Source organism: Pinus tabuliformis, chromosome 2_2 (genome assembly GCF_031772625.1).
Source record: "Pinus tabuliformis cultivar Carrire ecotype Pingquan chromosome 2_2, CPIR1, whole genome shotgun sequence".
Lineage (NCBI taxonomy): Eukaryota > Viridiplantae > Streptophyta > Pinopsida > Pinales > Pinaceae > Pinus > Pinus tabuliformis.
The window spans coordinates 1,243,103,265-1,243,130,586 of record NC_142300.1 but is presented as its reverse complement, the minus strand read 5'-3'; the positions used below and the strand labels follow the sequence as shown (position 1 = coordinate 1,243,130,586).

The following is a 27,322-nucleotide window of genomic DNA, read 5'->3' as shown; positions in this document are numbered from 1 at the left end:
ATTTTTCTATAAACTTTAAAATTTTAATATCTTTATATTTATTAATATATCCTTTAGATAAGATTCTAAAATATTAAAATCCATTCATCTTAATTTAAATTTTATAACATACAAAATAATTAAAAAACAGAAGAAAAAAAAATTACCCAAGCCTTAAAAAATACTTTTAAATTTTCTAAAGGACAAGACTTTATAAAATGACTTGGAAGTGAAAACAGATTTTCCCTGAATTTAGCACTTCGACTATGTTGCCTTCGAATCACGTATCGAAAATAGAATTCGCATCATATACGTGTCACTTTATCCGAATGTAACCCGTGAGCACAAGAAGGCATATTTATCTATTTCAATTTACCTAATCCATGGAACTGGGAGAGAAACCACAAATACCCCAATATAATGCGTTGCGGTGAGTGAATTCAGAGAAGTGCTACCTCTCAAATTTCAGTTCTTCGACTCTCATTGTTCCTTGTTTTTCCTATTCTCATCCTCACCTTCCAACCTTACCTTGTTCTAGCAACAATGACCAGGAGAAGTAGCTGCTGCTGCTCCTGTTTTTCTTGTTTTTGGGGGAGGAACACCCCTTCTCCCTCTGCCCTGCCAGATGCTTCTGCTGCAGCTGTTGACCCAAACGCTCCTTCTCCGACAGAAATGGTAGCAACAGGACATCATCTCCAAACCCCTCCATCATCGTCAACTTCTGGTGCCCAAGGCAAGAGTATCGAGCCGTCCTTTTCATCTTCTTCTGCACATCAAGACGCCTCTTGCGCTGTTGTTGTAAAGCAGGATGAGGTGGTGCCTTCTCCTCCATCAGGTGGTGCCTCCTCCATTCCATTAGCTCCACCATGTGCTGCCTCCTCCTCTTCCACCGTTCCAGAAACTGCTACCTCCTCCGCTTCTTCCCGCGTTCCAACGGTGGCCATGGCGACAGATGATATTCATCACTCCCAACAATCGGTTGCCCACTCTTCTTTTCAAGGGACAACGTCCTCCTCTTCTATTACCAACACAAACAAAGATGCTGCTGGGCTTGAAGGAGACAACGTGGACGTGGATCTGGATGCCCTTATTGAGCGCATATCCGAACGCTTGCGACTCATCAAGGTAAAAGCGTATCGCTATAGATATTGTGTGATTTTATATGGACATCATGACCTGCAGATTTAGAAAACAGCATGAATGAAATTCCGTTTCCTTTTGTTCCAGGAAAGGGAAAAACCGCCACAAACAGAAGGGGCTCAACAATATTGGCCCACTACCTCCAAAACATTCTCCAAATTAAAGGAGCTGATATCAGGGGGAATCAATGTCGTTGTGCGTAGTAAACTTGGACCTTCATCATTTGACAATGTTTTATTTACAAACCCTTTTATTCATATGCTCAAATTCTTCTTGTTTGTGTTGTGCATCCCCTAAATTTTTCTTGTATGTTTATTTCAGACAAGTGTTATTCCCGGGGAGGTGTTCAAGACAGCTGTTGCAGGTCTGGGACCGACACAGTTGGTTACTGCAGGTCTTCTTGTGGTAGAGAATATCTTCCAGAGGCTCGGAGAAGTTAAAGGCAATAAAGCTGAGTGCCTACGTCTTCTGAAGGAAATGTTTTTTCTGGCCAAAGTTGTCAGACAATTTAGAAAACACCGTCAGTTGAAAGAAGATGAAGAAATGCACAATCTAATCAAAGAGGCAACCGAATTGATAATTGAAGGCTGCACCATGTGCTGTTGTCAGATTGACTCGTCAAAATATTCCAAGTGAGTAAATCAACATTCTAATCTATTTATTTGTGTGACGGTTTATTTTGATATGCACATATAGCAGAGGCCCCCTGATGAAAGCCCCACAATTCTGTTATAAAAGCAAACAATCAAATACTCCAGAACCTGCAAATTAACCAAAACAAAGAACTCGATGTGAATATGCTATCTTCTGGGAAAGCAAATCTGTTACAATCTTTTTCAAACATACACATAAATAAGAGCCTGCAGCTGTAATAGATTGTCTAAAAGTGGAAATAGGGAAGGTAATGCATCTCTTAAAAGAGGTTTTCTTACCTAATTCATACATCACATCTAATAAATTAAAGAGACAGGGAGCAAAGAAACACTTCTAACAAGTTTTTCTGCGATAGTCCAAAGAAAGTATCATTCAACCCAGATCATAAGAATAGTTTATTCAATTCAGATCAGGAATTAGATACAACGCAAAAGGAAACGGAGCCTTTTTCTGTTAAGAAAGAGAGTCTCTCTCTATTTTTTCTCTCTTGAAATCAGTTATTCACCTTCGCTGTCATCTTCTCAACTCTCTGAATCCTGATCTTAAATTTTAAATAAGTTTAATAATTTTTTTTTAAAGGGTAAGCAGGGTAATATTTGTATATTTTAAATTTTTTTACATAAAATCAGGAATAGTTTGTACCTTTTATTGCTCCTTGTTGTAACATATCCCAGATAAAGTGGTACATATCTATATGCTTGGAGTGATCATGAAACACAGGATTCTCTGATAATCAGATCCCACTCTGATTGTCGCATAGGATCACATGGTATCCAGCACATGTCCAAACAACTCACTGAAGAGCTCCCTCAACTAGACAGCTCCATAGGAGGCCATACTAGCAGCTATGTACTCGACCTCAGCAGTGCTCAAGGCAACCGATTTCTTCTTCCTGCCCATCCAGGTTATCGAAGTAGAACCCAAAGAAAAACGACATTCATAAGTGCTCTTGTAATCCACCACACTGTCAGCCCAATCAACATCAGAATAAACATGCAGCCTCACATCTCCGGCAATGTATCTCAATTCATGAGTGATTGTGCCCCGAAGATATCTCAAAAAATTCTTGGCACCAATCCAATGTATATGATGAGGCTCAACCATATATTGGTCTAATGTGTTAACTGCAAAACATCTGTTTGGATGGGAGTTCACCAAGAACATAAATGCTCCTATGAGTTGACGATACTCAGAAGCATTTCCCAATTCAACTCTAGCAGCCCTACCACATAACTTCTTAAAGTTAAGTTCCATCGGGGTAGTCAAAGGCTTGCAGTCCACCATCCCAAATCTTTCCAATATCTTCACAACATATTTCATAGAAAAATTTCACCTGGCTTTTGTGAGACGTCCAACCCTAGGAAGTAGTGCATTAGTCCTAGGTCATTCATCTTAAATTCATAAGCCAACTCCCTCTTACATTTGTGAATGAGAGGGTCTACACCTGTCAGAAAGAGGTCGTCCACATAAAGTACCAGAATGAGAGGTTTATCATTTTCAACCTTAAAGTAAAGGTTCGAATCGGCTTCACTTCTAGTGAATCGCATCTTCATCAGATAGCTATCGATCCTCTCATACCAAGCCCGGGTTGCTTGCTTCAACACATAGAGAGCTTTCTTCAACCTGTATACATGAGATTCCCAGTCATGAACCTCAAACCCCTCAGGTTGTTCCACATAGAATTCCTCTTTGATCGAACCATACAAGAAAGCGGTCTTGACATCCATATGATGTAGGTTCCATCCTTGCGAGGCAGCAAGAGCTATGATCGAGCGGATGGTGGTATATCGGGAAACAGGTGCAAATATCTCATCGTAATCTACACCTTCCTTTTGAGAGAAGCCTCGAGCAACGAAGCGAGCTTTGAACTTTTCTACACTTCCATTAGCTCCATGCTTGATTTTGTAGAGCCACTTAGAGGTGACAACTGATTTGTCCCCGAGTCTAGGAACCACATCCTAGACATCATTCTTCATAATTGACTCATATTCTTCATTCATAGCCTCCTTCCGTACTTGTTGCTTCACGACTTCTTCAAATGATGAAGGCTCATTTTGAATGATAGTGCTCATGATGGTCAAGTATCCTTGATACCTATTTGGTTTCTTGCTTTCACGGAAGGTCCCCCTTGGTGCAATATGTCTCTCGGCATCTTCTCAAGTCTCCCTAAGCCATGAGGGTCTCCTCCTGGAGGAGGAGGGCTCTTGAGGAGGAGGATCAATAAGATCCATAGGTTCATCAACATATGGTATTGTTTCTTCTTCTTTTGCACCCTGTTTTTTGTTGTCAGCTTCTTTGTCCTTCCTTGGGATAGGAAGGTTGTTGATATTCCTGAGGGCCATATCTTTGTCGAAGGTGACATCATGACTTATCTCAACTTCCCTTTGACCAACCAAATAAATTCTATATCCCTTAGAATTTTCACTATAGCCCACAAAGATTCCTTTCTTCTGAGATGCACCCAATTTGCTTCTTTTCTCTTTTGACACATGAAAATATACGGGGCTTCCAAAAATTCTAAAATGAGAGACATCAGGTTTCTTACCAGTGAACATTTCTTCGGGAGTCTTGGAGTCCAATGCTTGATGAGGGCATCGGTTTTGAACATACACATCGGTATTTGCAGCTTCAACCCATAGGAACTTCGGAAGCCCTTGATCATGAAGCATGGCACTAACAACTTCTACAATAGTGTGATTCTTCCTTTTAGCCACACCATTCTACTCGGGAGTGTATGGTGTTGTAGTCTCCCTCTTAATGCCAGCTTCTCTGCAATAATCTTGGAATTCATTAGATTCATACTCGGTCCCATTATCAGTCCTCAATATCTTGATTTTCTTCTCGGATTGGTTTTCGATAAAGGCTTTGAAGTGTCAGAACCAGGTGAACACTTCATCCTTCTTCTTCAAGAAGTAGATCCAGGTTTTGCGAGAATAATCATCCGTAAAGGTGAGATAATATAAATATTCTCCCAAAGAGTTTACGGGCATCGTACCATATATGTCAGAGTGGATCAATTGCAATATGTTTGTGGTCTTGCTATTACTTGAGGGGAATGGTCCCCTTGTAAGTTTTCCTTCGGCACATCCTGGACATGCACCTTCATGCTCTACTTTGAATTCGAGTATACCTGTCACCATCTGTCTCACATCGGGTAGGGCCTTATAATGAATATAGGAAAACCTCCGGTGCCATAGTTTAGATTGTAGAGATGTGTCACAAGACATGGCTCCCAATGGACTTCCTCCAACTTGATACAAAGTGTCAACCCTAAACCCAAGAGTAAAATCATCTTTAAAATTTCTTTTCCAAACACGTACCTTTCCATCGATAAAAGCCACCTTGAATCCTTTATCTTCCATTGCCAAAATGGACACTAGTTTCTTCTTGAGATCAGGTACATATAATACTTCTTGCAAATGAATAGTGTTACCTTGATTCAATTGAAGGGTAACATTCCCTACTCCCTTCATGAGATAGGTGGCATCGTCTCCAAGGATGATCTCCAAGTTTGTCTCTTTTTCTATCAGATTAGAGAGGGCTTCCTTGTATACGGTGAAGTGCCTTGAGGCACCACTATCAATCAGCCAATTTCCCAAAGTGTTCAGAGGAGAGGCAGTGGAGAGGGCCGATATAAGATAGTACTCTTTTTGCTTATTATTAACAACATTGGATTCTTTATACCTGGAGTTCCTTGATCTCTTGGAGGGTCTACCATTTCCTTGATGTCCCACATTCCTTTTTCCCTTGCCATTGGACCTGCCATTCCTTTGATCATTGTTGTTGAAGTTGCCCTTGGAACGATTGTGATCATCATCATGTGATGTGTCCCTTCTATTTGGACACTCACTTGCATAGTGGCCAAACTTATTGCAAACAAAGCACTTGCCCTTCCTTCCTCCCTTAGATCCAGCCTTTCCATGGAAATGACCTTTAGACCCTGCATTATTTCTCCTTTTGGCATAAGCAAAGAATGCAGTTGGGTTGCTTCTAATAGAAGGCATTTCTTGCTCCGCCATTCTTGTTTTTTCCTGAATGCATCTTGACATCAATTCTTCAAACCCTGGAATTCTATCATTGTTGAGTATTGTGGTTCTAAATACATACCACTCAAGTGGGAGTCCTCCAACGGTGGTGAGAGTAAGTTTCCTGTCAGGAAAGACTTCTCCAATCAAAAGTAGATCATTCTTGATCTCAGTGATCCTTAAGAAGTAGGATTGAATATCCTCGTCCTTGCCCTTCTTAATATTCTTGAGAAATAGAATTTGATTAGCATTACTAACCTTGAACATGTTGATCAACATGTCGTAGATCTCCAAGGAGGTCTTCAATTCGGAGATGTAGGCCACCAAACGCTTGTCAATGAAATCCCTGATAATCTTCTTTGCTTTGACTTCATCCCTATTGTACCTGGTCTTTGCAACAGCCGGTGCATTTGAAGGAGGTTCAGGGATTTTACCCTGCACATAATCCATCACTTCTTGTTCTTCCAAGGTAAAATTAAGAGACATCTTCCATCCATGATAGTTAGATTTATCATGGAGATTGTCTTCAGCTGGGAAGTAGGATGAGGAACCCATTGAGCCTTTTGTCCTTGTCCAGCTGTCTTTGGTGATCTATCTTTCACTCTTTCTTGGGATTTGTCTTCACCTCAACTCTGATACCATGTTAATTTGATGCAAAATGGTATGTTCTATGCTTTAGAGCAATTTCACTTCAATTTCTTTAATAGCCCAGTACCAATATTTAGATTAGCAATCACATCAACATGATAATAAAATGTAGATCGAACATAAATATAAACAGTAGAAGACAAGCCAAGACAAGGGGACACAAGATGTGGCACCAGCCAGGGATAAACCCCAATGTGGGGAAACCCTTGATCAAATCTTCTTATAGTTTTCAATGGTTCAACAGAGAGAGATAGTACAATTTACAAATCTGATATTTTGTAACAACAGTAAAAGAGTCCTAATGAGGAAAGTCAATACCAGTCAAAAGGGAAGATTTGACCCTCAACAATTTGGTTAACTTCAGTCAACTTCGGCCTCCAAACAACAAAATGAATCAACCCTCAAAATAACCCAAAATAGTCCAGTCAAACATGGTCAAACAACCAACTCTATTGTCAGCCCTAGCTGCAGTCAATGCTGGTCAAAGTCAACATTTGACCTCGATTTCTGTGCCTAGAAATGCGGCTTGCCCAAATAGAAATATCTCACCCAAAAACTATTAAAATTGGCAACTAGGGCCAAACTCCATGTGGGTCATCTTATTTATGGCAACTAATATTTTTATCGGATCCCTCTCATCGAGAGGTGTAGGATTGATCTAAAGATCATCCGATTCCGATAAGTATTTATGAAGATATGAATTTATTTTGATTATGGACAAATTGTCAAGTCGGCCAGCAACTTATGTAGGCTCAGAAGCCCAACAGTCATGTCTATTCAACCTCTACGTTTTAGTATAAATAGAAGAGGACTTGAAGTCATTTGTCACACACACACTCACTCTTGTGATCTCACTTCATCCTGTTTTGGGTTTGATGAAGATGAGAGCTAGAGGGAGTGCCCTAGGGTATACGCTGCCCTAGATCTAAATGTAGTCATGGGAGAATAAAAAAACCGGAACTGCCGGAATATTTGGAACTATCGGAAAAGTCGGAACTGCTGGAAAATCCGTAACTACTGGAAAAGCCAGAACTACTGGAAAAGCCGGAACTGTCGGAACTGCCGGAAAAGCCAGAAAAGCCAGAAAAGCTGGGAAAAATAGAACTGTAGGAAAAGCTGGAACTACCAGAAAAACCGGAACTGCCGAAAAAGCCGGAACTACCGGAAAAGCCGGAACTGCTGGAAAATCCAGAACTACTAGAAGTCAGAACTGCTGGAAAAGCCGGAACTACCAGAAAGCCGGAACTGGCAGAAAAGCCAGAACTGCCGAAAAAGCCAGAAAAGCTAGAACTACCAAAAAATCTGGAACTACCTGAAAAGCCGGAAAAGCCGAAATTGTCAGAAAAGCCGGAACTGCCGGAACAACTGGAGCATTTGTCTCTGAAGGAGGGCAACATGCAAGGGATAGCTAACTAACATTGGGACAGTTGTATGGTACTTAGCAGCAAATACACCAAGCATGCAATGTTATAGCTAGCATGCAAGGGACAACTAGCATGCAATGTTATAGCTAGCATGCAAGGGACAACTAGCATGCAACAATAAGCATGCTAAGGACAACAAGAAAGCTAGGGACAACAAGCAAGCAAGGTGCAGCCAACACATAGGTCAGGATGGCAACATGGTGCAGCAATGGCACATAATGCAGTACAATGATAGGTATAGTCATGATTAATGAAGCATGATGAAATGCATCATAGTAGTCATTGAGTGTAGATCAGCGATGAGTACAACATTAGGTGCAGATCCATGATAAGAGCAGCTCAATGATTGAAGTAGCACAGTAACAGAAGTAGCAACATGAAGTGCATAGCATGGTCATTAAGGTCCAGCACTGTGATGATAAGTACAGCATGGTGCAGCACGGTAAGGTGCAACAAGTGGATGAGATGCAGCATTGTGATGGGTGAAGGAGTGACCTTGGAGAATCAGTTGATGCAACATGTCTTCAATTGATCTCATGTAGATATAGAAAGTCAAAATGTTGACTTCTGTTGTAAATGTACTATATCTCTCTCTCTCTGCTAAACTATTGAAGAACATAAAAGAAGAATTTATCAAGGGTTTCCCCACATTGGGGTTTGTCCCTGGCTAGCGCCACATCTTGTGTCCTCTTGTCTTCTGCGATTTATATTTATGTTCTATCTGCAGTTTACTTTAATGCTGATGTGATTGCTAATCTGGAAAAGATATTGAGCTAACTGTGAAAATTGAAGTAAATTGATCTAGCATAGAACATACCTAAAATTAACAAAAACGTAGTCCAACATGTCAACATTGCTGGTCAATGCATGGTCAAACTATCCAAAAATTCAGTCTCTTGAAATTTTGGCCTCCTGAAATTTCGCTCCTAAAATTTTGGACGTGTGGAGAGAGAGAGGCCTAGAAATCCACACCCAATCAATGAGGAGAGAGAGAGAGAAGTGTGAAGATGAGTGTGTCCAAATGAGGCTAAGGCGTCATGTACTTATAACAAACATTGAGGATGAATGGACATGACTATTGGGCTTCTGAGCCTACATAAGTTTGCTGGACGACCTTGACAATTTTTCCATAATCAAAATAAATTCATAACTTCATTTGTACATGTCAGAATCGGATGATCTCTAGATCAATCCTACACCTCTCGGAGAGAGGAATCCAAGAAAAATATCAATTGTCATAAATAAAATGACCCATGTGGAGTTTGGCCCTAGCTGCCAATTTTAAGATAATTCATACATCACATCTAATAAATTAAAGAGACAAGGAGAAAAGAAACACTTCTAACAAGTTTTTGTTGGACACCTAATCCTCTATGGGTTGCTGTGGAATGTGAAAAACCACTGGAGTCCAAGAGACCACTTGGAATATGAATCCAAGGGTCATACTATGTACTATAAATGTATATCATGTCAATAATATATGCAATTCATTGTTCTATCATTTATGGTCGTTTACATTCCATGTGAGCTTAACATGGTATCAGAGCAGGTGAATTCCTGTCGTGCTCCAATTTGAGCCACTATTTTTTGTGGTCATTCTCTGTGAGTTTGTTTCCAGACCTAGGCATTATCTAGATTCTCTGAAATCTGCACCCGTTAGAACACAGGACCTAAATTTGGCTCTCTGCCCCACTAAATCCTGGTATATACGTTCTTTCTCTGTGCGTTAATTGAAGTTCAAGGTTTATATGTGAAGGTTACTCCTGCATTAAATTTCGTTTTATATGAGGGTCGTATTTATATATGCGTTGAGATTATTGTGAGCACTGGTTCATGTCACTTTATGTTCATTATATCATATGGTTCATAGCTGGTTCATAGCTGCTCCAATCTGAGTTTGGTTTGGAATTGATTTGTGGTCTCATCAAATTTAAGGCTCTGCCATCTAAGCCTATCTTTCTATTACTGCCACCCAAGTTCTTTCCTTCAGCTACTTTTCCCATAGTGATTATCTTTAATCGCAGCTTGAATTTTTCCTCTGGCAATGTCAAGCATTCCTTCTGAATACATAAGCGTACCTGGGCTGGAAAAGGTGTCTTCAAAGTCTTGAATGCATCAGTTTCAAATTCATATCCACTTAGGTATAAAACATTATGCCATCGATACCTCTTCCCACTGACCACTGTTAGGAGGCATCCTGAAAAATTGGTTAAAGAAAAGCTTCCCTGCAATGGAGGTAACGTCGGTCATTTGGAAAGCCCACAGTTTCTTGTTGTCCTTGGATCACAAGGTACCATTCTCATCTTGATATACATGTATGGGGGGAAATCTGAGGGTCTCATCTGTCCCCACTGAATTTCATCTCGCGCCTCCTCCAAAGATAACCTTTGAATTCCTTGTCCCTCGTGCATTGTTCAGCATCCAAGTCCAAGTCACTATGCAGTCCAATGAGCTCAGATTGAGGCATAGTTGGTTGCTCTTCTTCAACTAGTTGTGGGGTGGCGTTCATTGATTCTTCATCATTACTCAAAAATTCTTCAGGGACCGATATCATCAACTCAACATCATTAATGTTGTTGCTCGTCACAGTGCTACCATTGATCCAGTCTTTGAAAGAACGTTGATGTTTTAAAAATGTAGGCGACCACTTGTGTTCATCATGAGATGAATCTGTAGGGTTTTTATCACAGTTCTGAGATGCCGACAATCTGTTTCTAGACATGTTGTCAAGCAACAATGTTGTGAGCAGAGAAAAGGCAACATGACCCCCATAATTTCAGAACACCGCCACAGAGAGGAGTCTGCAATCGCACCTTATGCGAGAATCAATAGGTATAGCACTTGCTACACATGTTATTCCAGAGGCGTCATAAAAGTAACGGTTGTTGTGGTATTCACACCGGACGACAATGTTGCAGTTGAGAGGTTTTCAAGTCTTTGGTCTGGCAAGTGCCCATGCTGGAGCAGTCGAATTTGGAGGCCGATTCCATATATATCAACGGTCTTCAGTTAACGCCTAGTCCTCTACAGGCATACCACAGTTGAGCGCCAATCCTCTGCCTGCATACCACAGTCCTCTACCACCAGTTTATAACATTGTGTTTTTAACTCTGGTATAACGCTCCACCTTCCATACACTGTCATATGCGTTTTTAATATTCCATGCCTGAATGTTGTTGGTTAATGTCTGGAGCTCCCATGTAATGAAGACTAATGTCTCTCCATGAATATTCTCTCTACTAAGAAAACCCAATGCCCAACATCTTTGTTTACTCCCTCTACGCCCATTGCATTCTTGTGTGTTAGTTGTGGGATCCTTCCACTCGGTCCTCTCCCTCGAACCTCGGTCCCTCGGCTCCAGTGTGACTTTTCGTAGCCAACTCGATCTCCAACCTCCCGAAGTCTGTCGAACACTGTTTTCTTAGTGTGAAGCGCCATTGCTGCACAAAGACAGGGGAGAAAACAGTTAGATCTAAGGGAAAGCTGCGGATTTTGGCTAGACCTAAATACGTGACCTAAATAAAAATTAAAGAACCAGATGGAAGGGAGTGAAGTATGATCTATTTTATCCAACCGAGTGTTTTTGTATCACTGTTGGCTTGATGGGGCCAACTTGCCTTGGAGGATCCCACACCCAACAATCACTTTCAGGAAGCTTCAAAGAATTCTTAACCCCTCACCATGGATATGTTATATTTTCTAGCATTAGAAAACACTGCATAGTAAGTAATGATAGTATCATTATCTCTTCTCGCAATCTTAGAGGTATAGTTGAAATTTTTCTTGGTGTGGGGTGCTATATTCAACATTTTAGTTTGATATTTTTTATTAAATCAATGACACATTTATTTTGAAGATCAATCCAATATTCGCAATTTGTTTACATTGTAAACGGGTGCATTATCGGTTGAAGCCAACACCCTTCATTTCTTTAGCTTGATTTGTTTGGAAAATGGCCAAAGTTTATGAATTATTAGAGTCCCTGGAAACTTTGATACAATATACTACAGGTGACACTATCAAAATCAGCAAAACCACTCTTGTTAACATTCAAATATGTTTGCAAAATGCACAAGAAAATATTGAGTTTTTGTAGTTGGAGTCTCAACTTAAGCAAGAAGAATTACAACAATGGATTCATCATTTTGAACCTGTTTCTGTTCAAAACATTGAGACAGACTCCCATCAACACCAAGAATATAAAGTTGAGGTTGATTTAGTGCCCAGTTCCAGATCATATTTTCATGCAGATGTAGAAGTTCAGTTTGCCCATCCCAAGCCCATCATTAAACCTTGGGAAGAACTCATCAGCAATAAGCACATAACATGTCTTGGATATGATAAGGAAGTTTCCTTTCATATTCCAGATTACTCAAAGCCCATCAAGTTTTAGAGCGTTGGGTTTCTTCATGATGGTTCACCTTCAACTGTTCCAGATTCTACTCCTCCACATTCACAACCAAAAGTTGTTAAATGCCAACGCTGTGATCGAGTTGGCCATATGAAAGATCACTGTTTTGATCTTCATCCATGTGAGCACTGTCATAAAATCACTTATTCTCAAATAGATGCTACAAAAACAAGCCTCGTGCAAGAGATTCATCTTGGATGGATTGCTTCTTGGAAATGGGCTTCAAAAACCAAGAATATTTTATAGTCATATGTCAGAACTTTTCTAGAGTATTGAACAGTCTTGCAGTTGAGTTCTCTCCATCATCTCACCTTGTATCTGACAAGGTGGGAAGTGATGGTCATCTACAAGCTTCAAAGCAACATCAAGCGAGCATGAGCCACAACCTACCATACCAGATTCAGAGTTGTAGCCAGCAACAAAGATGCCCATGAGCATGCCTTCAATTGATGATCAACCTTAAACCATCTATGTGGGGTTGAGACATCTCTTAAAAGAACTGGGGACACTTCCTCTAGTAGAAGACTTCAACTTCTTGCTAATTTTGGAAGAGTTCCAGGAATTTCATTAAGCATTCCAGAGTTGGTGGTCATCCTTAAACCATTGTAGGTTGTAGACCTCCCTGTTTTAGGTTGAAGGTGCCCCTCTCCAAAGCATTAGGGACACTTCCTCTTGCAGAATATTTCAGCTTCTTGCCAGACTTGGAAGAGTTCTGGGAACTGCACTAAGTGTTCCAATGTTGGTGGCCATCTTTAAACCACCTCCTTATACCAACATTTCAGAGAGCACATTCAGTCTAGTGCTTCCGTGCATTTTTGCACATTTTGTATTACAACTCTCTTCTTGGACTCATATGTACCCCTTCAAATTAAGGGGGGGAATGTTGGACACCTAATCCTCTATGGGTTGGTGTGGAATGTGAATAGCCACGAAAGTCCAGGAGACAACTTCGAATATGAATCCAAGGGTCACACTATGTACTATAAATGTATATCGTGTCAATAATATATGCAATTCATTGTTCTATAATTTGCGGTTGTTTACATTCCATGTGAGCCTAATAGTTTTTCTGTAAGAGTCCAAAGAAAGTATCCTTCAACCCACAACATAAGAATCGTTTTTTCAATTCAGATCAGGAATTAGATACAACGTAAAAGGAAACAGAGCCTTTTTCTGTTCAGAAACAAAGGCTCTCTCTGTTTTTTCTCTCTTGAAATCAGTTATTCACCTTCATTGTCATCTTCCCAACTGTTCACGAGTCAAATCTTTGATCTTAAATTTTAAATAAGTTTAATAAAAAAAATTAAGGGGTAAGCAGGGTAATATTTGTATATTTTCAAAATTTTACATAAAATACAATCATGGAGGTCAAGAGTAGTTTGTACCCCTAAGTTGTTTGTAGACAAAAAAATGTATATAATGAGGAGAAAATTAGGGAGGCCATCAGCTCAAGAGGGAAGCCAGATGGTCTCCCAAAGAGGTATTAACAATAATGGTGATGGAATGACATTAAAACAAAGTAAACATAACTGAATCTAAGTAGACAAGAGCAACTAAATGACATGTAAAATTGAGACTCTGAGAATGTCTATCCAGGGAATTTAGCATGCATGTTTGGGCTATTCCTTATCCTCGTCGGCCTTGGTCTTGGTCTAGGTGAGATGCATTTTCTCCCTTGGAACCTTGCCTTGCCAAGCCTTTTACTTCCTAGCATGTTCCTATTGCTACAGGTAGAGGAAGAGGTTGTCATATCCTTTAGGGAGACAAGAGGGATGCTCCAATTCCATGAATGCTTTCCCAATGTAGGAATCTACCTCCCTTCATGAGGGTTCTCCGTTGGTTATGCCCTCAACGTTAGACTGACTGGCTAAGTCTGTTGCCTGCCCTACTGGTTCCAAAGAGTTATGGGCACCAACCACCTTTTGTTTCTTGGCTTTAGGTTTTGGGTGAGCCAAATTGGAGGCTCTTTTCTCCTGTTAGGAGGATTCCACCTCTTCAGACCTTCCATTCGAATTGGAGGATGTCGGAGGAGGGGTAGGAGCAAGAAAGGGAATTCCCATCGCTTTGGACATATTTATTGAGGTTGTGCTCATGTGAACCAATAATGTGTTGGGTGTGAAAATTCCTTGACCGTAATTCCTACTGCAGTCACTAATGACATTAATCCTATTTATTAAATTCCTTTAAACAAATTACTTGTAGTTTCCTACGACCAATTTTGTAATACATACACTGCAACCTTCACTTAATTAACTTATTATGCGGAAACAAGAGACTGAGCAAGAAAGAAAATACAACAAAAATGACACAGTTATTTTTGGACAAAAGTCCCCAGAAAAACCCAATGCGGGAAAATCGGTGCAACAACTCTGAGGGTTTTTTTATTATTAAGAAGTAGTTTCTGAATACAACTCTGGATGCCCTCCCAACAATCTAGTTACAAATAAATAAATTGGTAAAAAAAAATTAGTGAGATTCCCTCACTATACCTGACAATTCTGACTATTCCGACAACTGGGTCAATTGTCCTCGGCTAGAACTACGATTCCCTTGCACAGTAACTGTGTGGGCCTCTGTGGAGCTCTCTGAGGCTCTGTGTTAGCTCAATTAAGAAACATCTTACCTTCTAGAGTAGTTTCCAGCCCTCCCGGCTCAGAAATGTCAGCTCCTTTATAAAACTCGGACTTCTGCGTGGGTGACTGACCTGCCTCTACGTGAGCCCTTTTGGCTCAATGTCAAGCTATGCGTGGGTCCTTCTGGCTCAACATCAACCCCTATGGTGTCTCTCTGCCTCTCTCTGCTGTGTATCCTAGGCTCTAGAGAAGATACTGCAGCCCAACTATCCTTGCCCCTCAATTAAAAGAAATCTACTCGATCAAAATTTCCTCCTAAGAACTTCGCACTTCATAAATTCGATCTCTTGATCTCTCGGTGTGATTTCCAAATGACCCTCAAGCTCCCTTAAATAATCTTCTCGTTGACATTCAATGACTCAAATTAGAATCTAATCAATGGCTAAGATCATTTTAGCTTGATCATTGTCTTCTTCTAGAAGTTACACCCACAGTTAGATTAATACCCATTAATAGTTTTAATTTCCTAAGTTTAGACTTAGGGTCCCATTAAACATGGATATACCAATGTTGACTAGGAAGGAAACATTGTCGACATGAAGAGTACATCTGGATGTTTTTTTAGTCTTGGATCTTCCATGGTATCTAGGATGAGCAGGAAGAAAAAGTTTGTAGCATTGAGTACCCGCCGAGGCAGAGTAAATTGCCGCTAGCACGGCTAGCTGCAAAGCTGTTTGGTTGAGGAAGCTCTTTGGAGAGCTATAGGAGTAGGTCCTAGACACTACAATGAGTGGGATATTTCTCACAAATAATCATGTATTTCATGACAAGTCCAAGCACATAGAGATTCAATATCATTACATTTGAGACATGGTGCATAGAGGAGCCATTAGACGCCATCACATATCGACAAATGAGTAGATTGCAGATATTCTCACCAAGGATTTTCTGAAAGGGAAGTTCTTGGTCTTCCGAGAGCAGCTTGGACTAATGGATATGACCCCTTCTGATAAGGGGCATCACTGATCAACAACACTAAGCTGACTCTTCCCCATTGTCTGAGCTCCTAGTGTGAGGAATTGAGATAGAGGGCTCCTAGGGTTGAGGGATCTTTGGACAAAAGGTTCGTATATGTTGCTCCCCTATCTGTTACATAGGGCTAGAGTTGTTTCTCCCCTATCTTGGTCTTTGCATAATATACCCCAGTTGGCATCATACCCACAAACTAGGCTTGTTGGGATTACTGCTCCATATTTCGCCAACAGGTTGAGAGTGTACTTGGGGGTGTACAACCCAAGTTTATTATGATGCAGGTGTTCTACTACATGACTCTTGAGGGTCATTGTTGGGAATATCAGTTGGCAATAGGATGGGTTGAGATGTGCTCCCCTATATCACCTAGATATGGGGTTGAAGGTGTTTTTCTCCCCCATGAGATTCAGGATTGAGATATGTTCCTCGATGTAGTTTCAGGTTGAGATGTGCTCCTTGATATTGTTCTCAGATTGCGATATGCTCTCTAACGTTATAGAGAGTGGTAGCTAATGCTCCCAGATTCTTCTTCTTCAGATTTGAGAATGTTTCAGCAGATAGAGTTGAGCAGAGATGGGACATGATATGACGGCGTGATACACATGACATGATGCAGTTGGAATTTGTCCCTAGCTAAGAGGGAGTGTTAATTTTGCAACTCAATGATAAATTGCAACCATGGGACTAGATTCCTCTTTTTCGAGAGGACCATTTTTTACTATTGAAGCACTCAATTTGGACCAGGGAAAGTGTTCTTATGAAGAAAAGCCCACATATGCACATTTGGATAGGTCGGCCCTAACAGGAAATTGGTCACCCTTGGAAGCCTATAAATACAAGTGACCTCAAGCTCATTTGGACATCACCAAGCATCATCTTCTTCTCTTCTTCATTGATTTGTTCGCACAGGTCTGAGGTTGGGTTGAGGAAAGAGGTTCACATAGGTCCAAAAATACAGGGTCTGAAGCTCGCACATGTTCTAGGGTTTTCGGTCACCACTGTAGGCTTGTCAAAGGAAATTTTCAGCTATAACTGCAGGCCAACAGGCTCAAGGGTGCAATTGGAAGGTCCTAGCCACATGCACACCTCTTCCTCCATGCGGTTGGGATTTAGGGCTAAATTTGACCACAAACTAGAAAAGTTGTGTTTGATATATATTGATGCTAGAAACATAATTTTGAATGTTATTGGGTTATTTTGTTAGATGATTTTGTATAGGGCTCATTGTACTCTTTGTTGAACATTTTATGACATTCTAATAGAAGAATAATTTTCAAAGGGTTTTCCCCCTTGTGGGGTTTTCCCCTAGTCTTTGACCAAACCCGATGTCTCTTGTTGATGTGTTGATTGTCTCCTTTGTCATTGCATTTGTTGTTCTATGTTCAATTACTCTTAATGATTGGAAAGATTAATTTTTATTGAAAAGATTGCTAATTGAAGAATTGAATTGGGCTAAAAGCAATGTGAAAATTAACACTTTGACCGTTGACCCTCCTTTGAATTTTATCTCTTCAAAATTAATTTTTCATCAATGGTTATATTTCTTCATATTCTATACCACAATTTTAGTCCCAAAAATCTCTAACAATATGAACAACTATGAAAATCCACATTAGCTTAGTGAGCAAAGTTATTAAAAATAAAGTAATGATTGATAAAAGATATTTAAATTGAAAATAAGGAACAAAAATATTACTCAAAAAATAACATAAAAGTAAAAAATTAAAATAATGATTTGAGTGAATATTTGTGGATTAGAAATTTAAAAAATAATAAAAATAAAAAACTATAATTAACATGAAAAGAAAAAACAATGTATTAAATAAACATAGTCTAAAAATGAAGTAAATTGGCCTAGAAAACAATGGATTTTTAGGCGAGATTTTGGTAAAATGGGGCAATTTTTTTTGGAAATCCCAAGTACAAATTTCAAGCTTCAAGATTTTGGGTGCTTTAGAATTTTTGATGGTGCTGAATCCATTTCCACCTTCAGAGACAAAATTCAAACACTCCTACCATCAAATTTTTTAGGACAAAAAATCCCAGGATTTTAGTCTCCCAACTAATTTAGTTTATCACTAAACAACTTCACGTCATTTATTATTTGTTAATATAAAATATTAAAAAACTAATTTTTTAATTATTATTTATTAATATAAAATATTGAAAAAATAAACTTTTAATTTTAATTTTGTGAATTAAAATATTTTTTATTATTTAATTGATTTTGAAAAAAATTAGATTTCAAGCTTTCGTTATCCATCAGGTTCTTGAGTGGTTTTCCAGATCACATAATCCATTTCTTAATACTCCACGTTTTGGAACACTACATTTTATAATGATAAAATAATAATAATTTATTAATATAAAACTTAAAAATATAAAATGTTATACGAAAATATTTGATAGAGACAAACCTGCTCAAAAAATTATAATACAATAACCTGCACATTACAACTCAAACCTTTACTCATTAAAATTTACATCACGTCATCTAAAAAAAAGTCCACGTGTTCCATAATTAATGGATGACCATGTCCAATAGGCAGAATCCAGTGTTTTAATGGACTTTCCTTGACTTATTACAGGTTTTTCAAAGCCCCAGTAAACAAGGGTGATCTGGATAATTTTAGTCAAAAGATAGATCGCATGTACAGGCAAATTAATACCCAGATGGGTATTTGTATTCTAGATGCCATTGACCGCAAGAAAGCCCCTCTCTCCAGAAGATATCCGGATCATGCAGGTGAATATATGATTGAAATAATTTGTTTATTTTAAATTCGTTCTTCCCACAAACATGGATCTGATAATTAATGCCGTTGAAACAGTTGGAATAGAGGAGTCGGTAAAAGAAATTATCGATCTTTTGGAATGGGGGAGTGACAAAAATGCCATTGCAATTATGGTGCATGGATTCGGTGGAATGGGTAAGAGCACCCTTGCAGATGCCGTCTTTTCGTTCGCTGACATTCAAGGATGTAAATATTCTAAAGTTCAACTCTTCGAAAATATCGATTCAAAGCCAGAGATAGTAAAGTTGCAGAGATTGATCTTAGAAGATTTGATGGAACAAGGAAAGACGGTTCCAGATATTAGAAGTGGGTTGGATGGACAGCGAGAAGTGGGCAGGATGTTAGAGGAGGTGCCCGCGTTTATCTACATAGATAATGTTTTGGGGCAAGAGGAGCTTCGGCAGCTTTTGCCCAAGGATATGAAAAAGGCCAAGAAGGTGAGGCTGCTTGTCACTGCACGTGATATAGATGTGCGCAGAGCGTTAAAAGTGAAAACAATACCCTATGCTATGAAAGGCCTTCATCACACAGAAGCTATGCAGCTTCTGGGGAGAGAAATCGATGCTGAAACGGATGACAAGGACAACCAACTAAATTCTACCCAATTGAATCAGATTGTACAGTCATATGGCGGAATTCCAAAACTTTTGGAAGTGGTAGGAGGATTCATACGTGCAGAAGAGGATAAACAAGAAGCTTATAAAATATTGATGGAAGACAAAGAAAATTGGGTGAGTGAAGTTGGAGAAATGGAATCCTACCTCTTTGCATATAACCATCTCCCTGAGATATCCAAAGATCCATTTTTGGACATCTGCTCATTTTTCAAAGGATGGGATTGGGACACAGTGGCAGATATTGTGGGAAAGATTGAACTGCATATGCTGGAAAGTAGATCACTTGTCAGCAGAGGCACAAATGGGGTTGTTGTTGTACACGATGTCATTTTGTCAATCGGTCTGAAAAAGACAGAGGGAGTGAGATTCACATTCACCAGTGGAAAGCAAGTTGAGGAGCTGCTAAATGAGAAGGTATCAAATCATGAAATTAATTTTGTTCCATAATATGTCTCTATCATTATGATAACTACTCAATTCTGTTTAATAATATCATGCAGAAAATTCCAGAGATCAAAGGTATATGGCTGAGTGAAAATAATAAAGATCTATTAGATATATCAGCATCAAAATTGGAGTTGTTGTGCAGTTCGATAAGAGTTCTTGCATTGGGGAACTTGATAAAAGTAGAGGACAAATGTAGTCAAACATTTAAAAAGTTGGTTTTTCTACAAGCTGCAGTTCCCCATCTTCCCTTTGATGTGTCCCAGTCAAAGGGATTGAAATATTTGAAGTACGAACCAAGGGATTTGAATTTCCACGAGGCAAGTCTCTTTTAAATATTTAGTCCAATATCTCTTTCCTCAATTTTCTTCAAAAATGAATTCGTGTGTGAGATAGTTTTATTATTTTTAATGGTTCAATTTGATTATGTTTGTCACAAATAATTTGCAGATTCCCTCGAGTGTTAGGTACATGGAGTTTGATGGAAGGTCACATTCTCATGCCTTGGAAATCTCTTCCGGCGATCTTCAGCATCTCGGGAATTTGCGGATACTTAGATTGACCCACTTTGTAGCGTTGAAAAAATTGCCTGAAGACCTGGGTGATCTAGTACGTGGTTTGCAAGAACTCACACTTTCATATTGCAGATCTATACAGGAGTTACCAGCCTCAATTTCAAAGCTCCAATCTTTAAGAGTAATCAGAATGGAGTACTGTTCGAGTATAATGCAATTGCCTGAAGATTTTGGATCATTGATTTCTCTGGAAAAACTCAATTTGCAGGGTTGCAAGAATCTAAAAGTGCTTCCTAGTAATTTTGAGAAACTCACAGCATTGAAATTATTGGATCTATCCTATTGCGAGAGGCTACTAGATCTCCCTCATGGCTTAGGAAACTTAACATCACTTGCTGAATTAGATTTGAAGGAATGCAGCCAATTAAGAAGTATTCCAGAAAGCATTGGAGAGCTGAAGTCGTTGGCCTCCTCACTGGATATGTCAGGCTGTTCAAGCTTAAAAGAACTACCTAATGGGTTCTGCAACCTCTCCTTTATCACGGATCTTTCATTGACCAAGTGTAGCAATTTAGAGAAGCTTCCAGACAGATTTGGGGAATTAGTAAATTTATGGAACCTGGATTTAAGTGGGTGCAAAAACCTTGAAGATTTGTGTAATGACTTCCACTGCCTCGCCTCCTTAAAACTTTTATACTTGAAAGAGTGCCACAGTTTAAAAGGACTGCCTGAATATTTTCACTGTCTTGCCTCATTGAATCAGTTATATCTAGATGACTGCCCCTTGTTGGACGGGGAAGAGATGGACAAGGTGGTGAAGATAAAAACATTACAGTTGGTAGACATCCAGCAAAGCCAAATGTTGGTGAAGAGATGGGGAGAAATTCAAAGAGAAGGCAATCCATTAGGGTCTTTTACAGTGTTGACAGGACAGGTTAACATAACATCCATCCATCCATATTGATATACCGATCGTGTTATTGCATGTATTTTATGTGAACTTTTAAAATGAATATAGATTGTGTATCTTTTTTTACTTTGTACTGATTTCAGATTTCTGTTCAGGATTTGTCGGAGGACCGGAAGGCGACTCTAGAAAAGGAGTTGTTAACAGAATTCGACAGCCTTCTCAGTAATGGAGAAGGAGAGCCATTCCATCTGTCTCACCATCTTTCTGCAGACTCCCTCTTTCTTGTCATCTTTGATTTCACTGACGATTTTGATTTCCCGTGGCCTTTATTTGAAGAAACGATAGATGAAATACAAACAAAATTTGAAATAATTTATATGGGCAACAATTTTAATGAGTTGCCATTGAAAGTCAAGGGTAAAATTGTGGGCCATGGGGAGTGGAATGATCGCACTCCTGATGTGTTAGGGAAAATGACCTCTCTGATAGATGTTGCAGATGAAGAGAAAGGACATGATCCAGATGATCCGAACATTTATTTTGAGATGAGAACGAAGGGTGCTGAAGATTATCGTCCTTGCTTGAAATGGTTGATAAGCTGTGAAGTGGAGGAATTTTTGTTGAGTAACTGTAGAAGTTACGAGAGGTTGAAGGAACTTGAAGCAAGAAGTGGAGAGAGTAATATAGAGTTGTTAAGAGAATTGTTTCCAACTGGAAAGGGGGAAACCGCTCACATCTTTCGAAAGAATTATGCATCACAGAAGGTATTAAGTTCTGACTTTTGTTATATTTCTTTTTTAAAACAGAATTTACAAATTTCGCGACTTCTTTTTATTTTGTTGACATTGATAATTGTAGGGCGCTTCAAATGAAAACTCCAAACCTTGTAGCTGCGGAGTGGAAGAATTGAAAGGAAAAAGGATTTTGTTAGACATCAGGCCTCTTGACATGTGTTATGATATTCGTTTGGGGTCTTTGATGGAACTGTATAACACAAAGAAAGAGGCATTGAATTTAGAAGTTATATCAATTCCACTTGTGCACCCAAATACAAATATAAAATTGGAGATGTTTGAGCAGTTCTCAGGAGATGCTCCGTGGTTGGTCCTTCAAAATCCATGGATGTTAAGCAGAGCAGTGAAGTATTTCCTCATTAAAGGGTGTCTACCGGACCAAGGATATCAATTTGGGGTCGGTGAGCTTGACATAATGTACACGAGTATAATCACGGTAATAGAACCAAATGGGAAAGTGTTTACAGCTGATAAACCTGTACTGCCTTTGCTAGATAGGTGGGGGCCAAAGGCTTATCCCTTTACCGTGGACAAAATTAAAGAATTAGAGGAGGAAGAGTGGTCTCAAATAGAGACTACGTCTACTTTAGAGCTTCTTTTCTACAATCAAGAAAGCGTATGGCATAAGGTGAGTAGTCCATCATTGTTTGTTTAAAGTTTGATAGATTAAAGGTTGTTTTGTTTGGGGAGATGATAAATTAAAGATTAGTATTTAATTTATATTTGTTTTTTTAATATTGTTATTAAAAATAATAAGTTAAAAAAATTAAATAGATGATTTATTATTGTTTTAAGATTAATTTTTTTTCTTATTTTGAAAGGTAAAAGAGGTATTGCTTCAACAAAAAATGATATGCTTATTTGGTGGAGATGGTTCTAAAAAAGGAATATCTATGAAGGAGTTTACATTTTTTTTAAGGAATGTGTTAATAGAGTTTATTGATGACATTCATATAATTTATATCAATGGATTTGATTTCAAAGAGACAAAAAGATCAAAGCTCACAGATACCACTTATGTTCGTTATTGTCCACTACCAAATCCTGAAATGCCAAAAGTTGAGATGGAGGAGATGCCTTTGTTAAATTTATTGGAACATGAGGCTATAAGATTTTGGACACACTTTTCTTCTTTAGAAGAAATGGTGTCTAAAAGAGATGACAATGCCAAACTGAAAAGAATCTTTAACTCTATTGATTATCACATTCCATGGATGATATTAATAGATAAAGATGGGGAAATAATTATAGAAAATGGGCAAGATATGATTTCCCTATATTCAAAGAGTATGGAAGAGAAAGCCAAGAGATTGATGCAAGTCTTGATCAAGGGCTCCAAGGAGGACAAAGAACAAGCATTGTTAGAGTTTGATGATGATGATGGTGATGATGATGCTGATGATGCTGATGATGATGATGATGATGATGATGTCTGCTGAGAAACAAATTATTTATTTTCAGTATTGTGAACAAAGATGATGTATTTAATGCTATGTATTATAAATGAACTACATTTTATTTATTATTTTCAATATGTTTTCTCATTTTTTTCACTATAATAATGTTCTTTCTTATCATTAATTTTTATTGTTAATTCAAGGATGTGTTGTGGCGAGTTAAAAGTATAAGAGAATCATAATCAAACACATTATTTCTTTGAAATAAGACATAAATCTATTCAAGCAAACCAAATACCCATTAATCCCAAACTAGTTTTAAACTATGGAAAAAAGAATAAAAAAATTTAAATTATGCATTGATTTCCATATTTTTAACTAGTTGTATCAGAATGACAATTAGCCTTTTCCCAACATGGATAACCTAAAGAGTTACATGTTCTAAGATCTTATATATTCCAATGTATTATCCAAGAAAAATTAACTATTGGTTTCTCATGAAAGATGTAAAGTGAACTTCACTACTCCTTAGGGTGCCTTTGCTTATATCACATCCTACGCCAACATATGTTTTATGTATCTATATTTTTTTATACACAAACTACTGTCATAAGTTAATATGAGGCTATGGCCACATCTTCCAACGAGGACTAGACCATATTATACCACCATTGAAACCTTGAAGCAAAAAACTATGAAAGGGCATATTTTAATCTATCCGGCATGAAGCATGATATTTCTTATCTAGATAAATAAATCTAATACTGCTATTGGAATATATTAACAAAATTGCATCCTAATAATATTGATAATCTTATGTTAATAGGAAGCTAAATGCAATTTAAAGGAATTATAAAACAATTCAAAAGGAAGTATGTGTCATTTAGAAAGTTTTCCATTTCCTCTTGGAACCCAAAATTTCAATGTTGTGTTGATCACTAAGAATTGAACTATATTTCCAATAAGGCTTTCTTATTAGGGCACTTAAGCAATTGATTTTTTATTATAAGAACATGAGTTCACTATTATTATCAAACTAAGATAAAGGCATGTCTTTATGAATCACATCTCTACCATCACCCTAGGCTAGACAAAAGACTTTCAAGATGTTTTTGTTGATACATAATTGTTCAAAATTCACCCAAAAAATGGCCTAAATTGTCTCAAAGATGTTTATTAGTTCTTAACTAATCAAATTTGATTAGAAGAGTATTCTATAAAGGGGACATTATCACAATTTTTTTTTATTCTTATAAATCATCATTACAAAAGTGATACATAAGTTTGATAATAGAATATGAATAAGATTTATTTTTCCCTATGAATATTAAAAAATCTATGAATAACATTACACCCTACGAATATGAACCCTTAGATTAATAAACCCAAGGGATTATAAACCCAAGGAAATAATATTAAACCCAAGGGATCAATAATATAAACTCAAGGTATATAAACCCTAAGATAAACATTATAAACCCTAAAGCAATCATGGTTGATGATGATTGATTTTCATATTGAGACAATATTTGTCACAATGCAACGTTGGAACATGGTTGCTTTTCATATTGAAAAAATCCTTGTCACATTGTGATGTTGGACTATGGTTGGCCATGATTATAAACCCAATGGATTTATATTAAACCCAAAGATTAATATTATAAATCCTATGAAAAATGTTATACCCTAGGAATATGAACCCTTAGATTAATAAACCCAAGGGATTAATATTATAAACCCAAGGGAATAATAAACTCAGGGAAATAATAAATGGTTGATTTTCATATTGACATAATCTTTGTCACAATGCGACGTTGGACTATGGTTGACCATGATTGATTTTCATATTGAGACAACCTTTGGCACAATGCGATGTTGGAAATTGGTTGGCCATGGTTGATTTTCATATTGAGACAATATTTGTCACAATGTGACGTTGGGCCATGGTTGACCATGGATGACCATGGTTGTCATAATGTAACGTTGGACCAAGGGATTGATATTGTAAACCCAAAGGACTAATTCTAAAACCCCAAGGTATTATAAACCCAAGGAAAATGGACCCATAGATTAATAAAACCAACAAATTAATATTATAAACCCAAGGGAATAATAAACCCAAGGGATTAGTATTAAAAATCCAAAGGATTATAAACCCAAGGGAGTAATATTAAACCCAAGGGAATAATATTATAGCCCTAGGTATATAAACCCTAAAATAAACATCGTTGACCATGTTTTACCATGGTTGATTTTCATATATGCTATGTGTGGTTGAGATTATAAACCTAAGTGAATAATATTATACCCTAGGAATATGAACTCTTAGATTAATAAACCCAAGGGATTGATATTATAAACCCAAGGGAATTGTGAGGACCCAACCGTAGGGCCTTTAACTATTGATATAATCATTCAATTAAATTTCCCAAATTTTGAGAACAATCAAATAAATTTCACAAAATTTTAGAACAAGGAAAATTTCAGGTTTATAAAACATCATAAGCATGAACATATATTAATTTAATTCTACAACATGCATAACTTTTAACAATTTACATAAATAAAGTGACTAAATGAAGAATACTTGATTCGATGACTTTGTTGGGATGCTCTTGACTCTGTTAGGATTCTCATGTTGGGCTACTTAATCAAATTTACCTCCTAGCCAACTAGGAATGATTTCCTAGCCCAGAGAATGTCCATAGGTTCCCTAGCCCTCTGAGTCCAAGTCCAACCAGTTGTAGTGTGTCCAAGTTAAAACCACCACTCTCCAAATAGATCCAAGTTTAAGTTCTCTCATTTTTCTCTCTATTCTCTTCCTTCTCCTTCTTTACCTTCCTCCTCCAAATAAAATCCTCCAATGCCAAAATAAAGAACAAAGATCCCCCTTCTCCTCTCATCCTCCTTCTCTTTCTCTCATCCACTTGAACCAAATACCATTAATGCCATGAATACCCCCCATCCTTTTATTTAATGACCTTGACTTTCCTTTCCATATATTATCCCAAAATAAATTTGAGGAGACACCTTGAGAATTGAAATACAAATATTTAATTGAGAAATAAATTGGAGAAGACCATATCCTATCCAAAAGTAACATTGAGAAGACACCTTAAGAATTGAAATATGAGTATTTAATTTAGAAATAAATTGGAGAAAACCATATCTTATCCAAAAGTAAATTTGAGAAGACACATTGGGAATTGATTAATAATTGAATAATAAAAAATAATAAAAAATCATATTAGTAAAATAAAGTTATAGATTCACAAGTGTAGGTATTACTTAATAATTGAGCCTAGAGGCACATTCTACAGCCCAGTATGACCCTGATGTGTAAGTATGTCACGTCCTCAAAAAATAATAATTTTTTTTTTACTAATGTCGACCAAAACATTAACTTGAACATTAAATTATATATAACTTTTTAATCTTATTAATGGACTAAGATTAATTATTAAAATATAACTATGTATTATTATATATAATTTGAATGGATAATAAATTATCTCATGCATTTAATAGTTCTTTTATCATATACGTGAATTTCAATGGATCATAAATTTACCTTTAACAAAAAAATTTACCACATTAAAATTGTAAATTAGGTAAAATATTAAACATCTTTACTCAAATTTACTAAAGCTAATAGCATCTCTTAAATCAAAGGAAAAAGGTTAATTCAACAAAAAGAATCGAAAATCCTGCTCCAAAACCTTTTAATATTTTTTTTGATTAAATATTTGTAAAATGAATCTTTGGAGGGAAAAACCATATCCTATGGATATATTAAAGTCTTTAAAGACATAAATATTTCCACATCAAAGTTCTAATATTTGAAATTATTAATTTGATGTAGTTTTATTATAATTTTTGTTATCATGCCATAAAAAACATTATTAAATCTAATATTTGAAATTATTAATTTGATGTAGTTTTATTATAATTTTTGTTATCATAT

General features: G+C 37.5%; 1 protein-coding gene across 1 annotated transcript; it reads left to right on the top strand.

The window, feature by feature from the left end:
* The first annotated feature begins 377 nt into the window (after positions 1–377).
* LOC149197996 (uncharacterized) lies at positions 378–23,505 on the top strand. Its single transcript, XM_089406048.1, has 10 exons — positions 378–1,104; positions 1,207–1,314; positions 1,441–1,751; positions 18,475–18,632; positions 18,718–19,712; positions 19,799–20,062; positions 20,193–21,191; positions 21,323–21,931; positions 22,026–22,589; positions 22,783–23,505. The coding sequence occupies exons 1-10, from the start codon at positions 523–525 to the stop codon at positions 23,398–23,400; spliced, it is 5,208 nt and encodes a 1,735-aa protein (XP_089262174.1). The 5' UTR covers positions 378–522; the 3' UTR covers positions 23,401–23,505.
* The last annotated feature ends 3,817 nt before the right edge of the window (positions 23,506–27,322 follow it).